The sequence below is a fragment of the Netta rufina genome (genome assembly GCF_964035555.1).
Source record: "Netta rufina genome assembly, chromosome: 1".
In the NCBI taxonomy this organism is placed as follows: domain Eukaryota; kingdom Metazoa; phylum Chordata; class Aves; order Anseriformes; family Anatidae; genus Netta; species Netta rufina.
In genome coordinates this window covers 141,977,159-142,001,948 of record NC_140123.1, presented here as the reverse complement: position 1 = coordinate 142,001,948, position 24,790 = coordinate 141,977,159, and the positions used below count along the sequence as shown (strand labels likewise).

The 24,790-nt window shown below is 38.7% G+C and overlaps 1 protein-coding gene across 1 annotated transcript in view; it reads left to right on the top strand.

The window, feature by feature from the left end:
* Positions 1-24,790, top strand: part of CACNA1C (calcium voltage-gated channel subunit alpha1 C) — a gene marked incomplete at both ends in the record, with an annotated part of 472,734 nt that overhangs the window by 315,567 nt on the left and 132,377 nt on the right. The window contains 2 exons of the mRNA XM_084282170.1: positions 11,609-11,712; positions 17,931-18,103. Of these exons, the coding sequence (XP_084138296.1) occupies positions 11,609-11,712; positions 17,931-18,103 (277 nt within the window). The remainder of the gene's footprint in view (positions 1-11,608; positions 11,713-17,930; positions 18,104-24,790) is intronic.

Below are 24,790 nucleotides of genomic sequence, written 5' to 3'. Positions count from 1 at the left end.
AATAGATTTTGCAACTTGGTGAAATCAAAACTAAGTAACACTGTTGTTTTCTTCAAATCAAGGGAGAGCCTAACTTTATCTGTTTTGAAATGGTAAGTGTGGTCAAATGCCAGCAACCTTTAGCAGTAGAAGGAAGGACAGTAGACTTGTGTGAAGGCCACTTAAAATTATGGATTTAATTAAGACAGTAGTAAACAGACCCATGTCAATATTCCTCCTACCTCTTCTGCAAGCACAAACTACCATGCCATAGAAATATGGGATCAGTGAGCATTTTCAAAACAAATAGCTTGCAGTGGAAAAAGTTCAGCTCAATCATTGTGTACCACAGACATTTTGACCTGCTGGTATTTGAATGCAAATTTTAATTCTCTTCCCACTCTCAGACAGAGACCTCATATTTCCCATAATAGCTCAGCCTGTTAAAGAACAGCTGACTGCAAAAAACAATGGGCACCCAGACCAAGAACAGAATAAATATGAATATAGAAAGTTACCAAAGAATGAAAGGATATCGTGGAGTCCAGTGGCTATACAGTGGAGGGTAAAAAATGCAGTGGAAGGATTCATTGTCAACATTATGGTGTCAGCAATCTGGGGCTAGATGATTGAAAATTGTTCCTTTTTTTTATGTCTCAGACTTTATACAGCCTTTCCCAGCTGCAGAAGGGGGCATATCCATAGAAAGGTGGGGCCATATTTAATGAGTGATGAAAATATAACTCAGTGCTGCTATAAAGAAATAATCTTGGCATATTCTATAAGTAGCAATGCACTTCCTGCATACTATGTACAACAAAAATAAAATACCATTTGCTTCATATCTTTTATGTTTTCTTCATTGGAGGGAGTTCATATAAAGACAAAATGCCATTCCACTGTGATTGTATACTTGCAGAGAAGTTCAAGTAGCTATTCTACATGTTTTCAGTTTGTCTGCCATCAAGCAGCTGACAGTTAAAAGGTTGTGCTTCAGGATCTCTGTGGTAGCCTTGTTCTTCCACAGATTGCCATAGCCTGGTAGGGCCCTTCTGCAGGATTCCTGCTTTTATACTGACCAAGAATTTCAAGCCAGTCAAGGTGTACTTTTTTCAGGAGTGTGTGCTCTTGTGACTCTGAAATTGAGCCTGGCACTACTTTCAATTGTCTTCTTCATAGAGCAGTGGGTGAAGCTTGGTCAGTTCTGGATACTTCAACGTCTTATCAAGAAAATTGGGCAGTATAGCAGTGAATTATAGCTATACCCAAAGTGGTTTTTTATAAAATGAGCCATGAATTAATGTTCTTCTGGATCAGAGAAGGTGTCCTTCAGTGAGGACATCTAGACCAGAAAAAACATAGTCTTTGCTAACAGGATTGAAGAGGCAACCTCTGCAGACTCCATCTTTTCATATGTCTGCTTGTTTCCCCTTCTCTCTTCTGTACTCATCTTGCATTGTTTCCCTTGATGTTTCTGTTGTCTTTATCAAGGCAGTCCTTTCTCAGTGAATGTCTCCATTCAGCTCCTGCGGAGAGTTCAGAACAAATTGCTAATATTTCTGGCTCAGGTGGAATTTCAATTTGCTCTTTCTGTCACTACACAACACATAGAACAATCGGGGAACCAAGGTACATGTAGGAATTTTGGAACACTGCAGATTATTCTTCCTACATTATTTGCTTTCATCTACACTGACCATATACCAGAAAAACCTGTCTGGAGCATTTTTTACTCTGTTTTACGATCCCTGTGCACTTGTCTTCACCCAGCTCTGTCTTGCCTGTGTCCTGAAGACACTCTGAAAAAGGATTCTAGCTGTCTATTTGCACTTACAAAATTTGTAAAATTCCATAATTGAGGTTAGACAGTAAGAAGAGACTTATAAATGCTTGGAGATGACAGCTGAGCTTAAAACTTGCCTTCCCCTTAAGAACTTCAAAATAAAACAAATGTGATTGTCAAAACAAATAACTTTTAGCATGAGCAACTAATCAAGTTCTGCTCCTTCCTTTGAGTGTTATCAGATTGAGCCTGGGGTGAACACTCCAGTCTCTTCTTTGCATCCATCTGATAGTGTCAGCTACAAAATACAGAGTATTTCAGAATGGTTGTAAGGAGCACCTGTGGCTTACAGTCCTTTTAAGACCATTAGAATGTCAATGCTTAGAAAGAAATTCTCCCCAGAATAAGAGCAAACGCATCTGGAGTTCTTTGCTTATATTTTATGCCATTCGTAAGAAATTTTATTCTATTGTTTCCAAACCCGTAAAAGTAAGTCTAGTTCCTTTTTTTTTATTATTCCTTTTTAATATATATTTTTGCTTATTTGGGGAGGTTGTAATTTTTTCACCCCCTTCTTTCTCCTTTACCTTGAGTCAGCTCTGAGACCTTCAATTCCCACTCCTTATCACCTGTCTTTAAGACTCAGGAAGGCTTAAAGTATTTCAAGTTGACAAGATAAATGATAATACTTCTCATGATGCACTAGAATGTCTAGACTGAAATGCTTAAATCTTTTGCTTGAACCAATGATTTTGTAATTTCTTAGTCACTGTGTACACAAAACTTCTAATTTTATGGAGCTTTTTTCCCCTGGGAATTTCAGAAAATGAGCTCTTTATCATATATTTCTCCCAGTCCTGTGCCTCATCCCGTTCAAGCAGAGCACTTACGCATATCAGTTCAATTCTGCTGGTAACAATAATATTGACCATTGGCTTTAATGGAATTACTCATACGCTGTAAATTATGCACATACATGAGTACTGGATTAAAAACCAACCAAGCGAAGACAACTAATTAGATTTCAAATACTGAAGGATCTGCAAGGTGGAATTTTCATCCTTAGGATAATAATGCAGTAAATCTAAATCCATCTTTAAAGACATATGGTGGGTAACAAATATGCGTCTTTTCTTGCTCCTTCTGTGAATGGTGAAGTCAGACAGACACAAACTGTATATAGACTTACTTGAGGAGTATGTAGAGACCAAGCAGGGATTTCTAAAGCAAGAATGTGCTTTTTTCATGTCATTATTGACAAGGTGTGTATGAGCCTTAAAACATTCAGGTTCCAAGCACAATAGCAGATTCGGAATCTGTAGGATTTCAGTGCTATATAATCAATCCCACAGTTTGTCCCACAAGTTAGAAGTGCTTATGGAACTTGACATATATAGAAAGCCAATTTTCATACTGTGTCTCTTTTTAATTCCTCATTCAAATCTTCTTGGGGCCTCTTTTTAGCGTTAATAGTTTTGTGAAAAAGTTAGGAATTGTGAATAACAATGAGTAATTTCCTTGTTAAAAGTAATTTCAGATTAGTGTAGTTTATAATAAATTGCAAAATGCATAATTAATATATTTAGCACATTACATGGAAGAAGCAGTATAACATACACAGGACCTGGCAACCTGACCTAGTGGGTGGCATCCCTGCCCATGGCAGGGGGGTTGGAACTATGTGATCTTCAAGCTCCCTTCCAACCCAAGCTGTTCTGTGATTCTATAACTGTTCGGAGGTCAAAGAAGAATACAGAATGCAGGACTTGTTACCAGATCTAACCAGCAATGCTAAATTCCTGAAAATGCAGAGGTTGGTTTGTTTGCATCACAGTCTGAATAGTCAAAGACCAATTAACTAGAATAACATGCTCAGAAGAGCATGATCACTGAAGACCAGTTGTTAGATGCCTTAGATTTCTAAGGAGATGTTGAGAGAAAGGAAGGAATCAGACCTTTCACATCACAAGTCCTCAGAGTGCTCTGTCTACTAGCAAGAGCTCTTAAAGTAAAGAGAACAAGGACGTCAGAGCCAAGGTTTTCCTAAGCCTGAATCAGCTTTGCAGTTGAAAAGTTAACCAGAAAAGAAGGATTTATTGAACAAATTGTTTCTTTTTTGTTTGCTGAGCAGCCTCAAAAATCACGCTATCACCATTTACAGTTGTTAGTTGGATGTTTTTAGGAGCTACTAGCTCCCTTTTGTTCATTTGGGATGAGTGTTTTCTTCCACAAATATTTCTGCAGATGTGATATCTCTAGAATGAGGAAAGGTGTCAAAAAGTATCTTTCAGTTTTGCTTCTTCACTGTATTGATTTATCTGGACATTTTCTAGCAAATCATCCTGCCTTAATTACTTCTGAAGGATTGCATCAATTTTATCAGACCATTTTAGTTCACTGACTGGATGAATGCAAAGCATTTTAGTCAGTCAATGTCAAGTTTAAAAAAAAAAAAAAGTTTAAAAAGTTTAAAAAAAAAAATAAACCTTTAACAATTGTGAAGCAGTATGAAGTATAATGAAAGAAGAAGAAATAACAGAAGAACCTAGGGTTTACTGACTGCATATAATGTAGATTCTTCTTGAATATGCTCAACACAGCTGTAGCTGTAAAGGGTGAGGTTTCATCCTTGGTTTATTTTAATTGTTTTTGTGCTTGAATTATGACTAAATAAGTTTGGGGGAAACATTTTTCCCTCACAATGCAAGTCAATGCATTATCCAATAAAAAAAGTTTCTAATGCTGTTTGAGCAGAGTTTAAAGTCGTAGTTCCATAAGCATATGAGAATAAATTACATTTACCTAAATATTCATGGAAAGAGAAGGAAAGAGGGGGTGAAAAGGAAAAAAAAATAATACAAAGCTTTCCATTTTGTAATTGAACAGTGAGAAATATCTAGGTCTCATGTTAATATGTATATACATGGTCATTTATGTATCACCTGTAAATAGGGTACCATTTGATCTATAATCAAAGCTAAGGAAAAAACTTCTACAAATCCTTAAAGTTCTGAAAGTGCTTAAGTACTTTTCCCAAAACAGAGGGTTTTAAAAATGAAGGCTTCAAGCAGGAAGCTATGTTCAGAGACAGTTAAGTGTTGCTTGTGCCTCCTCTTCTTTCTGCTGTCTCCTTCTACACATATTCTCCAATTTTATTTCCCTGTGTGTTTACAAGCAAGATTTAGTTTCAACTAGAGATCTTGCTATTGGCCATAACCATTGTGTATGGCTAGATAATTTCCTGGGGCAGTGAATTCCACAGATTGGATTTAGCCTACAAAAAATAGCATTTCTTCTCAAAATTTCCAAATTTACTGCCCTTTCATTTTATTGAATACTCTACTCTTCTTGATTAATGCCACTTTGTGAAAGGTTATACACTTCATTATATAATACTTGAAGCACTTGACTTATATATTAAAAAAAAGGCTATCATAACATTCTATGGTCATTAAAAATCAATTAGCAATTTATTCAAGAAATACAAGGCTAACCCTGGTGTCCCAGCTAACTTGCTAAGCTGTTGCTCTCCAGTATTGTGCACTGAACAAGACAGACTTCTGATTTTTTCTTCAACTGTCCATTTAGTATGAATGTCTTGCTGCTTTCCAGTGACAGCTGCCCTTCTATGATGGATTAAACTTCTGCTGTAACTTGAGCTTGTCAGTTGTTTATGAAAGACATTTGGCACAAAGTGTCAGGGTGTGGGTATGTGAATTGCCAAGTCAGCAGAATTTAGTGAATTGTGTCTTCCCCTTCTATTATCTGGATGAAAGATGTCCACTGTGTGCTTGGTGATGTTGAACCATTATATTAATAGAAAATATGCCTCTCACATTATCTTTGAACTATGATGCTAGTGTAATGAATGAGAAATTTGAAAAATGTGCCAGGCTATTGTCCCTGAGGAAAAAAAAAAAAATCTCTAAACAACCAGAGCACCCATGTCTCGTGTAGCTCCAATAATATGTCTTCACATAGTTCTGAAGAATCACAAGATATAGGCATAAAAGTGTATTTATAGAGACAAATCGACTTTTAATTCCTTGGCCCGTACTGAAACTGCTGGTTGCAATTGTGATTAACAAACAACAGAATTAAAAATCCTGGTGCTATTGCTAGGTGATTATCTGTGTAATTGAGAAAAAAAGCCTTCAACTGAAGGTTGCAATGCTAAGGTCATAGCAATTAAGGATGCTTGGAAAAGAAGAGGTCTCCCACAATGCACAATGTTCATCAGTCTTCTTTAGATATGATGAAATGCCTTCTCTCCATCTTGATGTTGAGCAGTTTCTTTGACTTGCAAGAAAAATAAATAAATAAATAAAAGTATCAGGATCCAATTCCTTTGGTTTGTGTATAGTGAAGTTGTTTGTGTTTGGTGAAATTGTTTGTAGTGAAATTATTTGCTTTGTCCAGAGAGGAAAAATTGACTCCAAGTTTGTTTATAACAAAGGATATGTGTTGCAACCAATGAAATCGGAGACATGGGTTTTCCCAGAAAGATAGTTTAGCAAAACACACCAAAACAAAGACCACGTCATGTGGCAGTTAAGTGTGTAGTGGGTATCCAACATATGACAGGCTACTTCTCAAGCTCTGACAAAAGAATAGATTGTGTATGTCCATCCCAACTTGGTTCACGGTACTTAAAGCTACTATAGTTCCTGCTACACGAGCAATCATTGCTTCTTATGAGTATTTATTGACTGGCCTCAGGGCGAAAGAATGACACAGATCCAGAAATGCTTGAAGAGAATGCCAGGTGTGTTTCTTTAATCACAGTATTTCCAAGCATAACAAGCAGGACTCTAATTACATAGCCCTGCTCAAAATACAATGTTCTAAAGATCTCTTTAATTCTGATTATGTAACTTGTTCAGGAAACAGGACACAGTCTTGTATGTCAGGGAATGAAAATCTCTGTCCTCTTATTGTAGGTGTCTAGGATGACCAGGCAGTAACTCCATTCATTAAGGGTGAGAAGTGGTGCAGAGTGTTACTGACTGTAATGGTCCCTTCTGTCACCGCAAAACTGAGAAACAATCCAAAACAATGTTGATGTTTGAGGGAAACTTAGAAACCCTTCAGAGAAAAATCCCGTCCTGTTCCTTTCTGCCCAAGTTAATAGGTAAACTACAGTATGAACAGGCATTTACAAAGTGCAGTAATTTGGTCCTAGTCCCAAACCCATCCACGTGAGCCCAGAGCATAGTTAGAGCGTTGCTATATGAGAGGCTAAGCTGGATTCTCCAGAGGCCGTTTGTTCACTAAGGAATCTCTTGAGCAAACTTCTTCCTTGAGGGGACAGAGGTTCGGCCTAATTCAGCTTCAGTGATCTTGAGTCTGTACCTGAATACTGAGATGAGATGGTGACATTTTGTTGTACAGTACCCAGTGAGGCAAGGCAGTATTTCGCTTTGTAGATTGGAAGACTAAAGCATAGTGAGCCAAAAAGATGTCCCACAGTGCTAGAGAAGGTATGTAGCTAATCAAGAGAAGGAATCTAAGACCCTAATCTCTGAGGTGCCCCTAAGAGGTGACACATCAGCAGCATTCAGAATTGTACCAACTTTCTCACTGTTGACAGTAGTGAGATGTAAGCGTGGAGAAGCGAGCTATAAAAGGTCAGGCAGTTTGACTCAGAAAGCAGAATTATTTCTATAAATGACCATCTGCAGATCTATACCAATGCTATGCTTCCAGCTGACCTAGCAATCATCCCACACATACTTAAATTGACACCAAGTTGAATCACCTTGACTGCTGTAACTGGAATATTGTCATTCAAATCTACACTGGCTGATAGTCTTTGTTCAGATCTGTAAATGATCTTCCTTTTCTGTTGAGATTCATATGGTTAATAATAAACACCCCAGGGAGAAATAAACAGAGAAAAAGTGCACTCAGCAACCAGGGAGCTAAACTGGCTATCGGCAGTTGTACTGTCTACCCTAGTGACGTAATTTATAAGAGATCCCATTTGTGTTCACTGTAGGCAACGCTAAAAAAAATATTCTATAGACCTAATTTTCTACACTCAGTAATGTGTAAATGATAAATCTCCTTCTGATTGTCATGACCCTGTGCAGCTTCTCTATTTCAGTAGCACAATTAGGAAAAATCATCTGTACCACCTAAGTTATGTTTGCAGTGAAAGCCTCCAGCTGCAGTCAACAGGACACGTGTATGCATGCACATGTGATTAATAGCTCGTTATTTGCAGAATAATGACATTTCCAGGAAGCATTTTCAATGAAAGACAGATGCAAGGTTTTTAATGATAACTGTATGGGAGCATTGTTCAGTTGTGGGTACTCTATTCTGGACTTCTAGGATACTTCCATTTTAGAGGAAGCATTTCCAGATATTTGGAAGGATAAAATCTTAGCCAAGAATTTAACGTTTCTTAAATGTTGATATGTTACTGTTACTGTTTTGAGTAAGTGTTACTTCTTTTTTCCCCAAACCTCTGCCAAGCAGCCTACACCTCTGCATTTCTTTTGAAAATATTTTTCAGGATCAAATAGTAAACTCACAGTGTGCTGTCTCCATACCAAAGCATTTTGTTTGTGTTTTTACATAGTTTACCAAATACCTAATGTTACATCAACGTATAACATACATTCCTAGCACCTGTGGGTCAATTTCACAATATTTGGAATGATTTCACCTTCTGCTAAAGAAAACAAGATGTGACAGTATCCCACATATGGAGTCCAGCAAGAAAGAGAGAGAGTAAATACACAGCTATCTGCCAAGTACTGATGGTTTCTCTGCTCTTGAGAAGATACCACAGTCTGCTTCTCAGCTTACCCATTACATATATGGCTGAGCAGTAAAAAGGAGGTGAAAAATGGACCTCACAAATGTTCAGTCTGAGAATTCCCAAATGCTCTGCTATACCAGGAAGCAGGTCTATTTTTCAGGACCAAGTTGTGCTGATGCTAGCTGATATAATCATTATGCAACTGTGCAGGCACTGGGACTAGCCAGAGTACACTGTATTCTAGTTATATACCTTACCAGACCACAGAGGAAGCTTCTTGTCATCTGGAAATTTCTGAATGCCAGAATAGTACGAAGTTCTCTACCAGAAATTTTGGCATTTGTTATTTAAGATTCACTCATACCACATCTTATAAAAGTTCTACTTTTCCAGCTGACTTTCCCAGATGAAGAAAAATACTGCCAATAGATAAGTGCCACATAGCTGAGACTTTTTTATCACCATCCATCATAATTAAAAGGAAGTCAAGTCATCATTGTGCCTGCATAAATTCTTATGGCAGTTTCTCAGTCATTCTAAATCATTGTTTGTGTGGATTTTTTTTATAGATAGTTGCATTTTTTGTAGAAGAATGAGGATGTTAGGTCCAATTTCTTGACCTAATTCCAGCTTAGGTAGTTATGCTTTGCCTGCCTGATTTATCTGCTGTGATTGTGGGTGAATATTTGCTTCCATCTTGTATCATAGTGTTTTGTTTTCTTTAATGCATTGCTGTGTTTCACTGCAGAGGTGTCTGTGGGATGGTCATGTCATGTAGGATGCAATGTGTCTTGCAAACATAAAGAGTAATTAGTGATATTCCCATAATAACTGAGCAATTCTACAACAGTATTCAAAGGGAAACTGGGTAATATACTTAGGGAGTGTTGGAGAAACTCCTGGATTTCTGAAGAGAGGTGTTTCAGGTACTCTGCTCTGACTACAAAATCAATCAGTCCTGTGAGGAAGCAGCTGATGAACTGTTTTCACAGAGTTAGATTTTGAACTTCCTTTTTAATGAGTCCCTTTCAGTTAAGTTGCAGCCGAAAGAGCCCAGAGATAGAATTCTGTATTGGCCCATTGACTGTGGACTGTTGCCAGACACGGACCTTAGTGACTGTACTTTGAAAGTAAAATGGATGATGTACTTCCATCCACAAAGAACTGATTATATTAGTGTTACTCTCCTGCCTTGTCTTGCTGAACGTCTGAAATTCCTTTCCTGAGTTGTTATGAATCTTGAGTCAGATCGCCTCCCCTAAAGTGTGTCTCAGTGCCCATGTATGGAAGAATATTTCTTCTGTGATCACAACAAATGCTTAGGTTGCAAAGGAGAGAGCATTTTCCTAGAAGGAGAGAACAACATACGATAAAATTTTACAAGTGTGGAAAACAAAGGAACCTAAGTTGCTTTATGCCTTTTAGGTACTTTCAAGTCTGCAATTTAAGTCCATAAATCATTTTAGTGCTCCTGAATATGTTAACCACCATCTGTTTCTTTAATGATGTTGTGTCTGGCTCAGGAGATAAGTGTTTATGAAAAGTAATGAAGAAGGGGTTTTGGTATTTTGATACCATCATGAAAATGAGATATTGAGGTATCCAGCAACTTTCCAAAATTTTGAACTTCAGAGGACACTTCAAGATAAAATGGTGTTTATATGCTACATGCTTTTAGAATATGTAAAATATGTGCTCGTGTTGCTGAACACATAATACGGGTTCTAGTGCTAAAATAATAGTCTGCCGGCTTCATTTGCAGATGTTTGTAGTAGCGTTAAGGACAGGTCTATGTTCATGCCATTCAGTTTATAGTCTCAAATTCTTTGAGTATTCACTTGTGTAGGAGTCACATTTTGAAAGAGAGATTCATCCTTCAAGGAGAGAAAGGAAGTTTGTGAGAAAGCTTTAGCAAAAACTTGACTAGATCAGGACATGGTCATACAATCATTCAGGTTGGAAAAGGCCTCTAAGATCATCTAGTCCAACCTATAGATTGTCTAGTCCAAACTTTAATTCCTGAAAGGACTTCTCTCAAAAGCATACAGGTACTGCCCTGACTCTGGAAAACTGAAGATTACCAGAGTATTGCCAGGGCAAGATAAGTATATATCCCCAGTTACCACACACTTTTCTCTGAAGTGTGTGTACCTGTGCTGCAAATGGGAAATAAATATAATCTGACAACACACTGAGGCAATGCTTAGCAAAAAGTTGCTTAGCAAAAGTTTCTTAGCAAAACCTAGCAACTTTTTCACAAGCAGAAAGCATATGCACAGAGATTAGAACAGAACTTTAGAAGTCAGTGGATGGACCCTTGTGGTGCTGTGGGTAAACTCCAGGAAGTGATAGTCTGCAACTTTGAGCATTCAAAGAAGTGCCAGTACAGCACATAGTTGTATTCTCAGTCTGTATTAATCACTGCCTGTAAAGAAACAGCTAGAGGAAAAAAGCAATCAAAGCAGAGGTCACACCAGAAAGAACATACAGAAACACTTGCTATGATTATGTGCAAACCAACCACAGGCTCTGTTTACAAACCTTTCCATCTGTTCCTTTGCCTAATCATTTCTGCTTTCCCTCTCTGTCTTCTAACTTTCCTTCGTCTTTCCAGATGCAGGACGCTATGGGCTATGAGTTACCATGGGTGTATTTTGTCAGTCTGGTCATCTTTGGATCCTTTTTCGTTCTAAATCTGGTTCTTGGTGTGTTGAGCGGGTAAGCTGACAGTTTTGGTGTCCTTTTTCCAATGCTACAGGGCAAGACTCCATAATAAGGGTTCTTCCCTGTCACCAGGATTCTTTTGGAGGAATTAAAAACCCGAATCAAGGAAGCTTTCACAAAATCTTGACCAAATATTCAAACTTGGCAAATAACAATGCAGGTAACAGAAGAGGTGTGCTGACAAAGAAATTTAATGTCTGTGCATCCAAAATTGCTAATGTCAACCTTCCATAAACTTCCAGAAAAATGATTATTGAAAATTTTATTGCTGGTGACTTGGGATCTCTTTGGCTGGAGCCTTGCAATGCTCAGAAACTGAGCTTGTCTCACTAATTATCATTCCACTCTTCCAGGTCAATGATGCCATAGGAAGGGACTGGCCCTGGATCTATTTTGTTACACTAATCATCATAGGGTCATTTTTTGTACTTAACTTGGTTCTCGGTGTACTTAGCGGGTAAGCAGTACCAGGAAAATGTTTTATTATTGTTTATTTTTTACAATTTGTATTTCTATTCCTACTCTGTTGTTACCAAAACAACGGGCAATGGTGGGTTGATCTCAGGAATCTTTATAGAAGACCTGGGCTATTTCTGTGCAAATAGCAAAACATGGCATTCCTAATGGCATTGAAAGATTCTTTTGATTAAATCAAAGGGAAAAAAAGAAAAAAAAAGAAAAAAAAAAAAAGACAACTATGCCTGTAACTTTCCTCTACCTAAAACCTCTACCTATTCTCCGTGGGAGGAGGACAATAATATGTTCCACTGCCTGTGGGTGAAGCATACCATTCACCACAGAAGGGGATTACAGTAAAATCTCTAGAAGAGTCATTGGGACTGAAGGAGGAATGAGAGCACGAGACAAATCCTTTCACAGTTGTGGGATGAGATTCCTGCCAAATTATGTCTTCTCACATGAGAAATTTTCACATTGCTTAATATCTCTAAAGCACAGCCTAATGGGAGACTGTTTTCCCTGAAGAGTGTCTTGGACATGTTTCTTCTTCAATAAGCACATCTTCTCTGTTGTGCGGATTACAAGCCTAAAATTATGCAGGGAGGAAAGATCATTTCTCTCTGACCTTTCCTAAGGATGAACAGAGAAGCAGGATAATTTCTTCTAGTGTTTAAGCATCCCTAAGTCATCTAGACATCTAGCTGTATTTCAGTTCTGCTGTATAACCCTCACTGCGAAGCATTATTTTTGTGGATTTGATTAAAAACAATTGATATTGTCCCCTGTAGTTAAAAACTTACTGCCCCTAGGGAACCAGATAATTAGAGGAATAAAGCCAGCCAACATTCCTCACACAATTATTTTTTTTACAGATCTCCTAGAATTAGGCTTCTAATTCCGTATTTGGGCATGACTGCGTTCCTATAGCCATTCCATGTAGATGGATAAATATGGTGTGAGGGCTTTTATGCATCCTCTTTTTCTTTGTTTCCAACATCGTGCCTCTCTCAATGAGCTCTAAATGAATTTGGTCAAAGTCTGTACTTGTTGCCTGAGTGGGCAACTCTTAAATCTACTGTCTTTTGATCATAAGAGGAGGAATATCATCTCTGAGCAGGAGGGAAGCCTTGATGCTTCACAAAAATTGTGTCCTCAGTGTTTGTGCCAACAACATAGGAAAGACAGTAGTAGGACTAGAGAAGAAGATCCTCCATTGATCATCCTGAAAAGAGAAAGATAATAGCAGATCTACAGAAGGTGTTGCTATTGTCTTTGTTACTTGATTGAAGGAGACATGCAGCTAAGAAAGCTGCTGCAAAGAGAGGAGTTTCCAAGCAGTAAATGGAGAAGGAGAAAATCCCCAGAAATGAAGTGTCAGGCAATAGTCTGTGTTTGGCTTTCTGGAGAGTGATACTCTGGGTACAATTTTAAAATGTAAGCTCCTCATTTCTCCATGCGGATGCTCAGATCAGCAGGTAAGGATGTCAGCAGTAGAGGAGGAGGATGACCAGCTCACAGCGGGTAAGCAGTCTGTTGTATCAGAAATGCAGTCAAGGAGCATGTAAGACGGTGGTTGAAGATTCTTTAATATCTGATTTGATAAAATCAGATATTAAATCACAGGCTGGGCCTGTGAGCCCAGCCTTGAGGAGTGCATATTGTTGAAGCATTGCTGATTCAATTTACCGACACTTGGATTTGTGTCTGTACATAGTGGAAATATGCATTTCCTCTCTCTTTTGTTTTTTAACCTAAGAAAGTGTTTTGGGGCCTATATACTCCATCTCCTGAGATACTGCAGCCAGAGCACCACAGCTAGTGGTGAGAGACGGAAACTGTAGGGTGAACTGAAATCAAAGATGAAGTTCACCTTGCTTAATCTGTGAGTCACTATTTCTGGCTGTGTTCACACTATTATGACAGCTGCACAGTTTCTGCAGTTTTTCTCCCTACTGGAGAAAAGTAAAAAGAAACTTAAGAATTTGCATCCATGAAAAAAAAAAAATAGAAATGATGGCAGAAATGTTCTAAATTTTCTTTGGGCTAAATAAGCAGTTCTTAAACAATTAACTTTCTAAAGCAATTCTAAATTCTGCTGAGTTGCAAAGCGTCTTCACTTTGCAGATTCAGCTTTTTTTTTTTTTTTTTTAATAAACTTGCTATTAGTCTGTTTTGTGTAGATGATCCACCTGTCTGTTCTATGTAGTACACAAAGCAATATGCCTGGGCATCTTTGTAGATCCATTCTGGGCATCTCTGATTTCTCCCCATTTATTTCAGGAACGTCAACAAGCAAGTTGTGTAGGCAGACTTCGTCAATGACAGATTAGCTTAGGTTTTTTAATCACTTCTGAATACGTAAGTGTAATTAATTGTACTCACAAAGACACTTTGATTGCACCTGCAAAATCAAATGCCAAGTTCTGCTTTGCCTGAAGATCTCATCTGTAATTTGTCTTTCCTCAGGTATTTCAACCATTCATGGTTCTTCTGGTGAATTTTCTAGTCACGTGCTAAGCTAAATAGTATGACAGAGCATTAGTGTGTAGAGCTATAATCCTTTTCCTATTTTGACTAAGCACACTATAAAGTCAATGTATTCCAAAGGAAAAACCTAGTCAGCAGATCACACAGTGGACCTTCTCAAGTCTAGGTAAAAGAAGTCCACGTCACTGCTGTTAAGTAGTGAAGCCACTGTTAGAGGTCTTCTGAGACCAGTGATGTTCACATCTGCTACCTGTTTCAGTTAATTAGTGAGGGGGAAAAATGGCAATGTGTGTTTAACTTTCAGACCTGTATGATGAAGCATATAGATTCAGATTTATTTTACATTTTGCCAATCAGTGATCCAAATTCCAGGATATAGGCCAAACAAGCAATTTCATAGGGCAAATGGAGGGCCAGAGAACAGCCATTTCTTCTTATATGAGATGATCCTGGAAACCCAGTTGGCTGCTTCTGATGCTGTTACTGCCAAGGAAGAGATCAGAGTGAATAGGAGGCTGTCTGTGTTTGTAGCTCCTCCTGAGGACAGCTGAAGTAGTTTTCCTGATATTTCAGGGCTTTTCTTTAGTATTCTGTCCCCTCTTCCAACCCTTTGCATTCTTTGCTGTACCTGTCAGGGTGGATGAGGTTTGAAGCCTCGTGCTGCACTAAGCAAGAGCTTTGAACTGCTAGAATTCTGCCATTTTCCTCACTTTCCAACACTACTCTGAATGTGAGAATTCATACTGAGATCAGATATAGACATGAATTATCTATATTTCACCACCAGGATTGGTATTTCCTTTGGCAAATGTCTTACAGTTTCCTGGGAAAGTGAAGGAAAGTGAAGCAAACTGAGTTAGGGGAAAAACAATGAGATTCACCAACTCGTGAACAGATGTTATCTTGTTCACCGAAAAGAGACAGATTGCTTGGTAGTTCTGCAAGCCTCTGTTGACCTTATCCTCATAAGATATTGCAATTTTTTTTTATTTTTTTTTTGAGAAGGCCACCTCCAAACACAAGATGGCACTTCTATCAGAAAACTTATTTGGTCCTTGGCCTCCCTGCTGAAACTGCAAACAATGAACATTTACTTTCAACTGTGATGGTGGCAGAGGTAATGTGCACACCTGCCTGCAGTAGGAACTGGACCGAGGTCACCAACTCATTTCACATGGGACAGTAAATGACATGGATAGTAATTCTTGATTGTGAACTACATTTGCCTGCATACAGGCTAGTATTCCACAGGGGAAGTGGTTGGTATTGTATTAGCAATTTCCTGAGCCACCTGTTCTCAATAGTTTAATGCTCATAGAGCATAGAAATTATGATAATTTAAATAAGTTGTTTTCTTTGGAGAGTCATCCAAGATTTGGAAACCCATACCTTGTACAAAGGACAGAGACAGGTGAATGCATATCATTTAGACTGGGGAATCACAGTATTTTCAGCTGTGCCATGAAAAAGCCAGGTAACAAGTTAACTTCCATGCAGACAGTCAGCAGAATGATGTGCTGTTAAAAGCTCGTTTCAGTTTAGTCAGCTCTTCGTCCAGCCTGAGTCACATTTGAGAGGGACACTACATTGGGCTGACAAGACCCAAGCAGGCATTCAGCTTAAATACATCTAATATAAATGATCCAGTTCAGTACACAGTAGCAATTCTACTTTCTGTAAGCTGGATCATTTCGTTTTCCACACTTTGGTTTCTAAAACTGCCCCTTGCAAGTTATAGTAATGCAAATATATAGTTCTCACTTGAAGTTGAGATCCTTTTCCCTTTTAAAAATGGACCTATTTGTTGAAGATTCTAAAACACCAATTTACAAGCCAACTATTGAAATATTAGGATTTGATTTTTCAAACAGCCTTAATAGTGCATAGCTTCATTTGGTGATTTTCCTGGAGTTCATTCATTAGTTTGGATAAGGTGCTATGTAAGACCCAGAGGAAAGATGTTATTGAAGCTATAAACAAAAACGATTGGAATTGATTGGATTTTCTTAAAAATCTTTTGTACAGTTGTTGTTGTTAGGGTCATTCTTGCCATCCTTGCAGTAGCTCTTTCTCTGCCTTGTGGCTGTTTAGTCCCAGGGTTGACTGTGATCTAACTCCAGGCCTGAAAACCAGTGATTCTCTTCATCATTTGCACCTTCATTATCACTGTCCCATAGGACAGCCTGAAACCTCAGGAATGTGACAGGGGTTGAGGATCACACACACATCCTTTGTCACACAGTTTGGCTTGAAATGAAGTTATCTTCCTACTTTCATTCTGCTGCTGTGCTGGTGTCATGCACAGTTCATAACATAAAAAGCCTGATCAAAAGACTGAAGTCAATGGATATCTTTCAGAAGGTTTTGACCAGACAGAAGTACTTCACTATTGGAAACTCATCTCTGTCTCAGTTGCTTGAGAGCACTTCATGTGGCACTCATTGATATTTCGATTAGGATTTTCATACTCCTGATATTATCCCACCAAAGTTAGTGGAAGGCTTCCCATTTGTTTTTGGAGGAGCAAAACAAAGACTAATATTAAGCTTCTTGTTTGTTTGTTTTTAATTTCACTCATTGCTGACAATCATCAGTGAGGCTAATGGATGTTGTATTTGAGAGAATGACTTTTCCTCTCATATCTAGACATAGTGGGTCGTGTTATCTGCTGTGTGCACCTTGTGTAGTGATCTGCTTCAACAGATATAAGGCTTAAGTACTCTTAGTCCAGTGTTTTTCACAATCATTAAACTTACTTTTAAAAATACAAGCATTAAAACCTGATTTAGAACCTCAGGAGAGTCACTAAATGGAGGTAGATTGGCATTTCTAGAAAAAAGAATAGTGCAGGATAGATGTCTAACAGATAGGAAGAAATGGAATCACAGGCAAAAAGAAGGCAAAGCAGACACCCTGGATCATAACTAAGCAACATTAAATTCTTGTTCCTATGCCCTCTCTTTTAAGCCCATATTCCCAATAGTGGTTTTTCATCACACAATCAAACACCTACCCTGTTTCACTTTCTGGCAGAATCTATTATTGCTCATGTTTGTCTGCCCAACTGGAGACTTGAAAAATAAGTTCCATGTCAGATAACAGGCCTGAATACTGAAAGCCTGCAATAAAATATTGAGGTCTACATTTTCAAGTACTATGAAGTTCAAGTTCAGTACTATGGGTGAAATTGCCCGTAATTATCTGTGTACAGAATTGTGAGTATCATTGCTTACACTTACAATTAGTACAACTTAGTTGTGATTATACCTATAATCTTAAAGACAGATTGAGACCTGACTAAAAATTAGAGCCACCATCTCACTCTCCAGATGTCAGATTATTGTCAAACAGTTCATCGTCTCGAATTAACCACTATCCATATAGGTATTTATGGATAGCTTTTGGAGAATATCAAGTGGTAAAGAACATTAGAAAGTGTGTGGTATTGTACATAAACATATAAGAGTTTTATTTTAATTATTAATCAAATGTTGATAATGAAAGGATGAAAAAGGTAATTATGTTCTCCTAAGCACTGGTAAAAATGTGGACACTCCAGCTGTTTTACAAGTGCAAGGATACTCCTTTCACGTGTCCTGACAGAACAGAGAAAGTTGGGTGTGCTACAGAGGATATGGAGACTTTCTAGTGGAAATCAATCTAACCCATTGTTTTTCAATCTCTTCCTCTCCCTCCACCCACGTCCCGTTCCTCCCTCCCTCTTGCTAGGGAGTTTTCCAAAGAAAGAGAGAAGGCTAAGGCTCGTGGTGATTTCCAGAAGTTACGGGAAAAGCAACAGCTGGAGGAGGATTTGAAGGGATATTTAGACTGGATAACTCAAGCTGAAGACATTGACCCAGAAAATGAAGATGAAGGCATGGATGAGGAGAAGCCTCGAAACAGTAAGCAATTTTCTTCTGTCTGTCTGTCTTTCTCTTCTTGTACTAAGGGAGCCCGTGCCCACCTGCTCTAATGCTGATATTGCCTATAAGGCAGAACAGGTTCTTTCTGAGATTTTCACTCTGCTTATATGTGATCCAAGTCTAATGCTTTTTTGGAGCTGTGGGAGGGAGAAATATGTGTAAAATAATGGATATTGTTTTACAGATCCTCAGTTTCTTGTCTATAATACTGACATTAGAACCTGATATTAAACAGGAAAAAAAGATCAATACTTGCCATTGGAGGTTCGCTACTGAGATAAGTTTTAAAATATACATCTGTCTCCTATTCATTTATTTAATTGTAGTTCAGTGTTACAGGCTATTGACACATGGTTAATTACTTTGAAAGCAAAGGTTTCTAGGCAAAGCAATGCTACAGTATGGGAGAAGGGCCAAATCAACCCTGTTGTACATTAAGTGCGCCATCTGTAACTCCATTGAAATCAGCGGAATTGCATTTGCTTTTGCCAGGCTGAAATTAAGCTTTCAGGCGTTTCTTGTAAGAGAAGTATCTCTTTTTCTTCTGTTCTGGAGTTGAGAAGATGTTTATGGAAAGTGAGAATTCACTTTCCCTTCTTATTACAAATCCTGAAGAATGACAGGTTTGAAAAAAGCAGAGATTCCTTGCGTATCATTATTTTCATTGAATCTTCTCACTCCACCTCATCTTTTCCCAGTATAGGCTCTGTATCACTTCAGAAACACCTAGGAGGTATCATTACAGGTCATGTATTTGGGAAATGTCAGAGCTGGAGGCTTTAGACAGCTATGTAGTTAATGGACACCTATAGTACTCTGCTTTCATTGCTAAAATGTGCATTATCCCAGTTTGATTTTGGAAGAGAAGACATGAAGCATTTCCCTAGAGATCATCCTTCCTAACAAATAAGCAAAATCTATGGGGTGATCTGATCAGAACCATATATTCTAGCAACAGGAAGACCAGACACTGAAAAATTATTCCTGCAGAAAAAAAGCAAGATTTCCATCAGATGCTTATGATATTTTGGAGAAGTAAGCACTACTCTCGGCAGCTGCCAGAACACTTAAGTTCTTTCAGAAAAAAAAAAAAAAAAAAAAAAAAAAAAAAAAAAAAAAAAAGGAAAGAAATAAAATAAATAAATAGATAGATAGAACAACCACTTGTGGGGTCATGAATATCAAGTCATAACCCTGATAACTACATATTTGGATTTGAAGGAGTCATTGGGGGGACTTGCTCAGACCTCCCCAGATCAGGTTACTTTTCTTTTTATGTTGGTGCCTTCGAGTGCTTATAGCTGACTTTCATAATTTAACCTCAGTAATCGCCCAGTAATAGATTTATTCATAGACAAAATTTGCTGCTGTGTGGCATACAATAAATGGATGATCGTGTCTGGTGATTCCATTTCCTTTCTTTATAGGCGCAATTTCCTATTATGGGAAAAAAAAAAAAAAAAAAAAAAAAAAAAAAAAAAAAAAAAAAAACACTGTAATGGGCTCCGGTATCCTTATATGACATCTAAGTGGGGAGGCCAATTGTCACACCACTCTGCTGAAGTCACCAGGAGGCTTTCCCTTGACTTCATCGGGAAGTTCCTCCTAGAGAGATGCCTGTTAACGAAAAGTGTAGCCACATCGCTGATATAGTATGAAGAGAACCTACCAAAGCTACTTGCTAATTTGAACGTTTTCCTTTTTAATTAACATGAAAATAATTCTGCTTTGGTAAAAGTGTTTTGAAATAGGTCAGATGTAGTTTCATTGTATTCATTGCAACAGGGTGGGATCAGTCCAAATTTGAGCTAACAAGCTCCTTTTCTGACTGGTGATACTAAGAACTGAAAGATAACGTATCTTCAGCTTACAGTGCTTCTTCAAATTAATAAAGTGAGTTTGGTAAGACAGGGTTTATAAAATCCATAATATTGCATCTGACAAGTTCTCAAGAGTTTCTCCCAGTCGGCTATTAATGGCAAACTAACTTTTTACCCATTTCTCCTCCAAACTGTTTATGAATGCGGTGTCTTCAGTGCTGTTGGTTCCAAGAGACGGGTCTAAGGACAGTGGTTGTCAACCAGTCCCAAACACACAGCATATCTTTTTCTCTCACGTTGTTGTGGGATACTTAATCAGGTTTTGTTACATGACAGACCAGGCTTGGAAACAGATGTCTGCAGTGCCTAGTGGTATACAGCAGAATCACACCTTTGTTGAGAGGAATGGCTCAGCATGTGAAGAAAGGCTGTGGACTGATGTTGGCCATGTACAAGGGACAAAAGTCATGCTAACAAAAGTCTCTGAACAAGAGAATAGCAGAGACCAAGCAAACTATGAAGTGTATTTGCCTATTCCTCTAAAAGATTTTTTGTTTGGTTGGTTTGGTTTGGTTGTGTTTGTTTGTTTGGTTTTGTTTTGTTTTTGTTTGTTTGTTGTTGCTTTTGTTCGTTTTCCATATAGAACAGGCTGTTGATAGCAATAATCTTGTCTGCAGCTTCGGGCTCTACAATATAAAAAGGATGTTAAAGTTCTTGAAATGGTCCAGATGAGGGCACCAAAGCAGGTGACAGGGCTGGAAGGCATGTCCTGTGAGGACACTGGGCTGTCCCATGCTCCCTGAGGAGGGGAGGCGCAGAGGGAGGCACCAGTCTCTGCTCCCTGGGACCGAGCATAGGGCGCACAGGAATGGCACAGAGCTGCCAGGGGACCGTCAGACAGGGCATTAGGAGAAATGTCTTTAACTTGAGGGTGGTCAGACACTGAGAGAGGCTTCCTGCAGGGGTGGTTGATGCCCCAAGCCCCTCAGCGTTCAAGAGGCAATTGGGCAGTGCCCTCAATAATATGCTTTAACTTTTGGTCAGCCCTGAGGTGGTCAGGCAGGTGGACTTGATAAACTTTGTAGGTCCCTTCCAACTGAACTATTCTATATTGTTCCTTACTCTCCAGTGCTGTACCTTGACCTCCTTCTTGCCAAATGCTTTTTTCAGCTATGGAAGTAATGGATCTTTGTGCTTCCTTCCTCTGATGGGGAAGCAAATAGACTCTAGACACAGATGATAAAGAGCAACACACCCTTCCCCACCCCCAGATCCAGCCCCCTGGCCAACAAAAATACCTGGATCTATTCCCCCACCCAGCAGAGTTTAGGAGTTTGCATTCTGGCCTTTTGTATTTTATAAACCACATTAATTTTTCTTTCCTAGTAGGTAGTTGTATTTACTTTTGCCAAATTATGGGTACCATATTATTTAAGCTCTGTTGTATTTCTCGACAAAGCAAAATAGTTTACAGACATCCTCTCCTAAGATGTCATGCCCACTTCATTTGTTGACATACTTATCTGTCATGTATACCACATAGGAAGAAACTCACTGTATATTTACTGTAACTACCTATGTGGTTACACGTCTTATATATCCTATTGCATACAAACATACCTAATGCAGAACCATCTCAACCCACTCTGATGCTGGAGACCAATATCTGCCTGGGATACACTGGTGGAGAGCAGCACTGAAAAAGCCTATCTGCCCTCCTGAAGCTTAATCGCATTCAAGTTGTGCTGCTTTGGGGGGGTTGATGGATCTGTTAGCAAATAAGGTGAAGGAACATTGTGTAACAAATCAAATAGAAACAGAGGTCTTTTCCTTAATGGCTTCCATTTAAGATAACGCCATAGAAAAAGTACCATAAGTGACAAGGTATTGTTTTTATTTGTGTGTGTGTGTTTTCTACTGTGTTGAATGTTTTGGCATTCATGCCAGCCCTCAGTCACCAGTAGGGGTTATACTGCAAGATTGGTATTAATTCTCTTCCAACCACCATCTACAGAACATGCTCCAACTATAAAGGACAGATGGCACAGCATTTCAGACATGGTTGTAAATGCACTCAGGAATCTATCTAGCTTTATTGCCCTCAGCCCATCTGAATCACACCTACTAAACATGCTAAGCTTCTTGGTTTTGCATTGCTGAGGCTCCAACATCTTCCTTGTCTTCTTGTGTTCAGCTCTTGCTGAAGGAGCTCAGATGCCTCCCATACAGCTTCAGTGTGGTTCTCTCTTGAGTTTTCTTCAAAGCTCACTGTCTTCTCTTTCTGGTACAATGTCCTGAGGTCTACAGCAGAGTGCTTCTGCCCCTTTCCAACACACTTTGTTCAGTGATGAATTAATCAACAGTGTTGACTTTTAAGATATCAGCCCTGAACATTTCAAATAACATTTCACTGAAGTACATAGGGCAGTTCGGTACTCCTGCGGTTGTTTTATTTTAACATACTTGAAAGGTTTGGTCCAGTTATATCACACTGATGCTCAGCAGATCTGGGTTCCAGCCAGTGAATTACACCATTACTTTAAAGAAGTCATGTTAATTTTCACTTCCTCAATTTCCCCTTGGAAGCTGTATGCAGGTTTTGGTTGTTGTTTTTTAATAAATAATATTGTAAGAGTTCAGCATTTTAATATATACTTATTAAACTAGAGTCTCAGCTAATGTAAATCTGCAACTCTGAGACTCAGCAGTTTACACCATCTGGGCTCTGGCCCAGGTAGGCTACCTAAACTGAATCATCCCAGACACAGAGAACATATGTTTCCAGTCTCTTCTCTGCCCTTGGCTGCAGAGGCAGATTTCACTGTCTTCTTTCTCTGTAAAGAAGACTGACTGACTGCCTGTCAGCATAGCAACTGCCTCCAGTAAGACAGAGAACATGAGGCAGAAGGGAAGAGAATTGCACTTGCATTCCCTTTGGTTTGACTGCCTGTGTCAGTCTTTTGGGCATCATCAGTTGTATATTGTATATTCCACTGCTTTCCTGAAGTGGTCAAACCTTGCCCCAAGTCTCATTGAGTGTTCAAAGCCCTTAATGAAATGGTCAACAAGCCCAAGTACTACAGCAGCAAGAGCCCTGGTGGAAGAAAGGATGAGAAAGGAAGATAAATGTAGCCAGAGCTGGACAATCTGTGCAGCCTTTAGCTGATGTTCTCCATAGCAGTGGTCTTAGCATTCTTCTGAGGCATTCGTTGAGAAGCATTCACAGTTCAGTCTGAATTCATCCTCTGTGTTTTGGGAAACACATGTTTACGGCAGTTTTTCCTTGTTGTTTGAAAACATGATTTTTCCATTTTGGAAGATATGAGGTGGGAAATGTCAAAAGGCGTCTAGGGGTTGTTTGTGTTGATGGTTTTCTTCTATGCTCTTTCCCTGATGGGCCTTCTGTAAGGGAAGAAAACATTAATTTGACAGAGGAGAGAAACACATGTCATGGCACAAAGCAGATACTGAATTTCAAAATTACATGATAGTGAAGAGAATCACCCCTTCTGTTGTCACAGTAACTGGGAATTTGCCCTTTTTTATTCTTCCTAAGAGTGGTCTGGAATGCATCTGTGTTGTTGTGGGCAGAAACAGGAAACCTCAATCCAACCCAGATTTTCCTCCTATTGAAGTTAATTGGCAAAATTCCCATTGACTGCATCAGGGTCAGTAAAAAGCTGTGAATGGGCAGGGAGAAGTAATTTGATGTTTCTGACTGCTCAGATTTTGCACTCCCTTTGTTTTCTTGTGCTTCAGTCCTATTTGGTGCTGCTGCCTGCAATGTGAGCGTGTCCACATTAACATCAAGAGAGTCTCTAGTAGTAACAGAGCTCACTGCCTGGCCTCGGGTCTGATAACAAAGCCATTCTGTGATTCAAGACAACTCATTCTTCTAGTTAAGTCATATCCAAGGTAGTACTTCAAATTTAAGGGCTGATTTGCAAGTAGCTTACCCTACAACAATTCAAAGTCTAATCATACTCCAGGGCTCTATTTCAATGGGACTGATGGCTGTAGATAATCAGGTTTTCATGTAACACAGCAGTAAAAACAGTGCAAGGCGGTATGTTGCCTATCAAAACATATAGCAATACTTGATATAGTACATTAAATAATGAAAGGTATAGGGGAGGGAGGCTTGACTGCACATTCAGATTTATGCCTCAGCTAAAGTGGAATTAGAAAATATACAATGGAAGGGGAAAAAAAAGTACAGAAATACAGACAGGTTTTAAAATATGTAAAAAGTAGTCTATTAAAAATAATATCAGTTTTCACTTTCAGAGCAGTTATTGCAACGTCTTGGTGACCTTTGGAAATATTTGTTAACATCTGAGTTCACTGCCTCTAAGGAATCAGCTGCAGCCTAATTTTTAGGTGAACCACAGATTTTGTCTTACGCCTACAATCACTGTTTCTTGTGAACAGCATTATGTTGTCATGAATAGGCAGAATTTAATCTCAAACTTGTGAGAGTCTTCCCTATGTGAAAATGATTTTGAAACAGGGACAAAGTTTTCAGCTGCAAAGGAAAATATTTTGAAAAAAAAAAAAAAAATGGGAGCTTATGGACCATTAGAACATTTGGAAAATCTGTGTGTTTCACAGAAAGACTTTGTGCTTCTGAACTTTGGGCCAGAAATACAGAGAACAGGAGAGCTGGAGGTTCAATCAGAAAAAAAAAAAAAAAAAAAAAAAAAAAAAAAAGGAACAATTTAAGAACTCTAGAAATAGCAGCCTCAATAATTTCAGTGCAAACAGGGTTTTATTCCCGAGAGCTCCAATAGTAGTTTGACTCTATTACATAACAGGGATAAAAGTATGAACACCTTTCTCTAAAAGT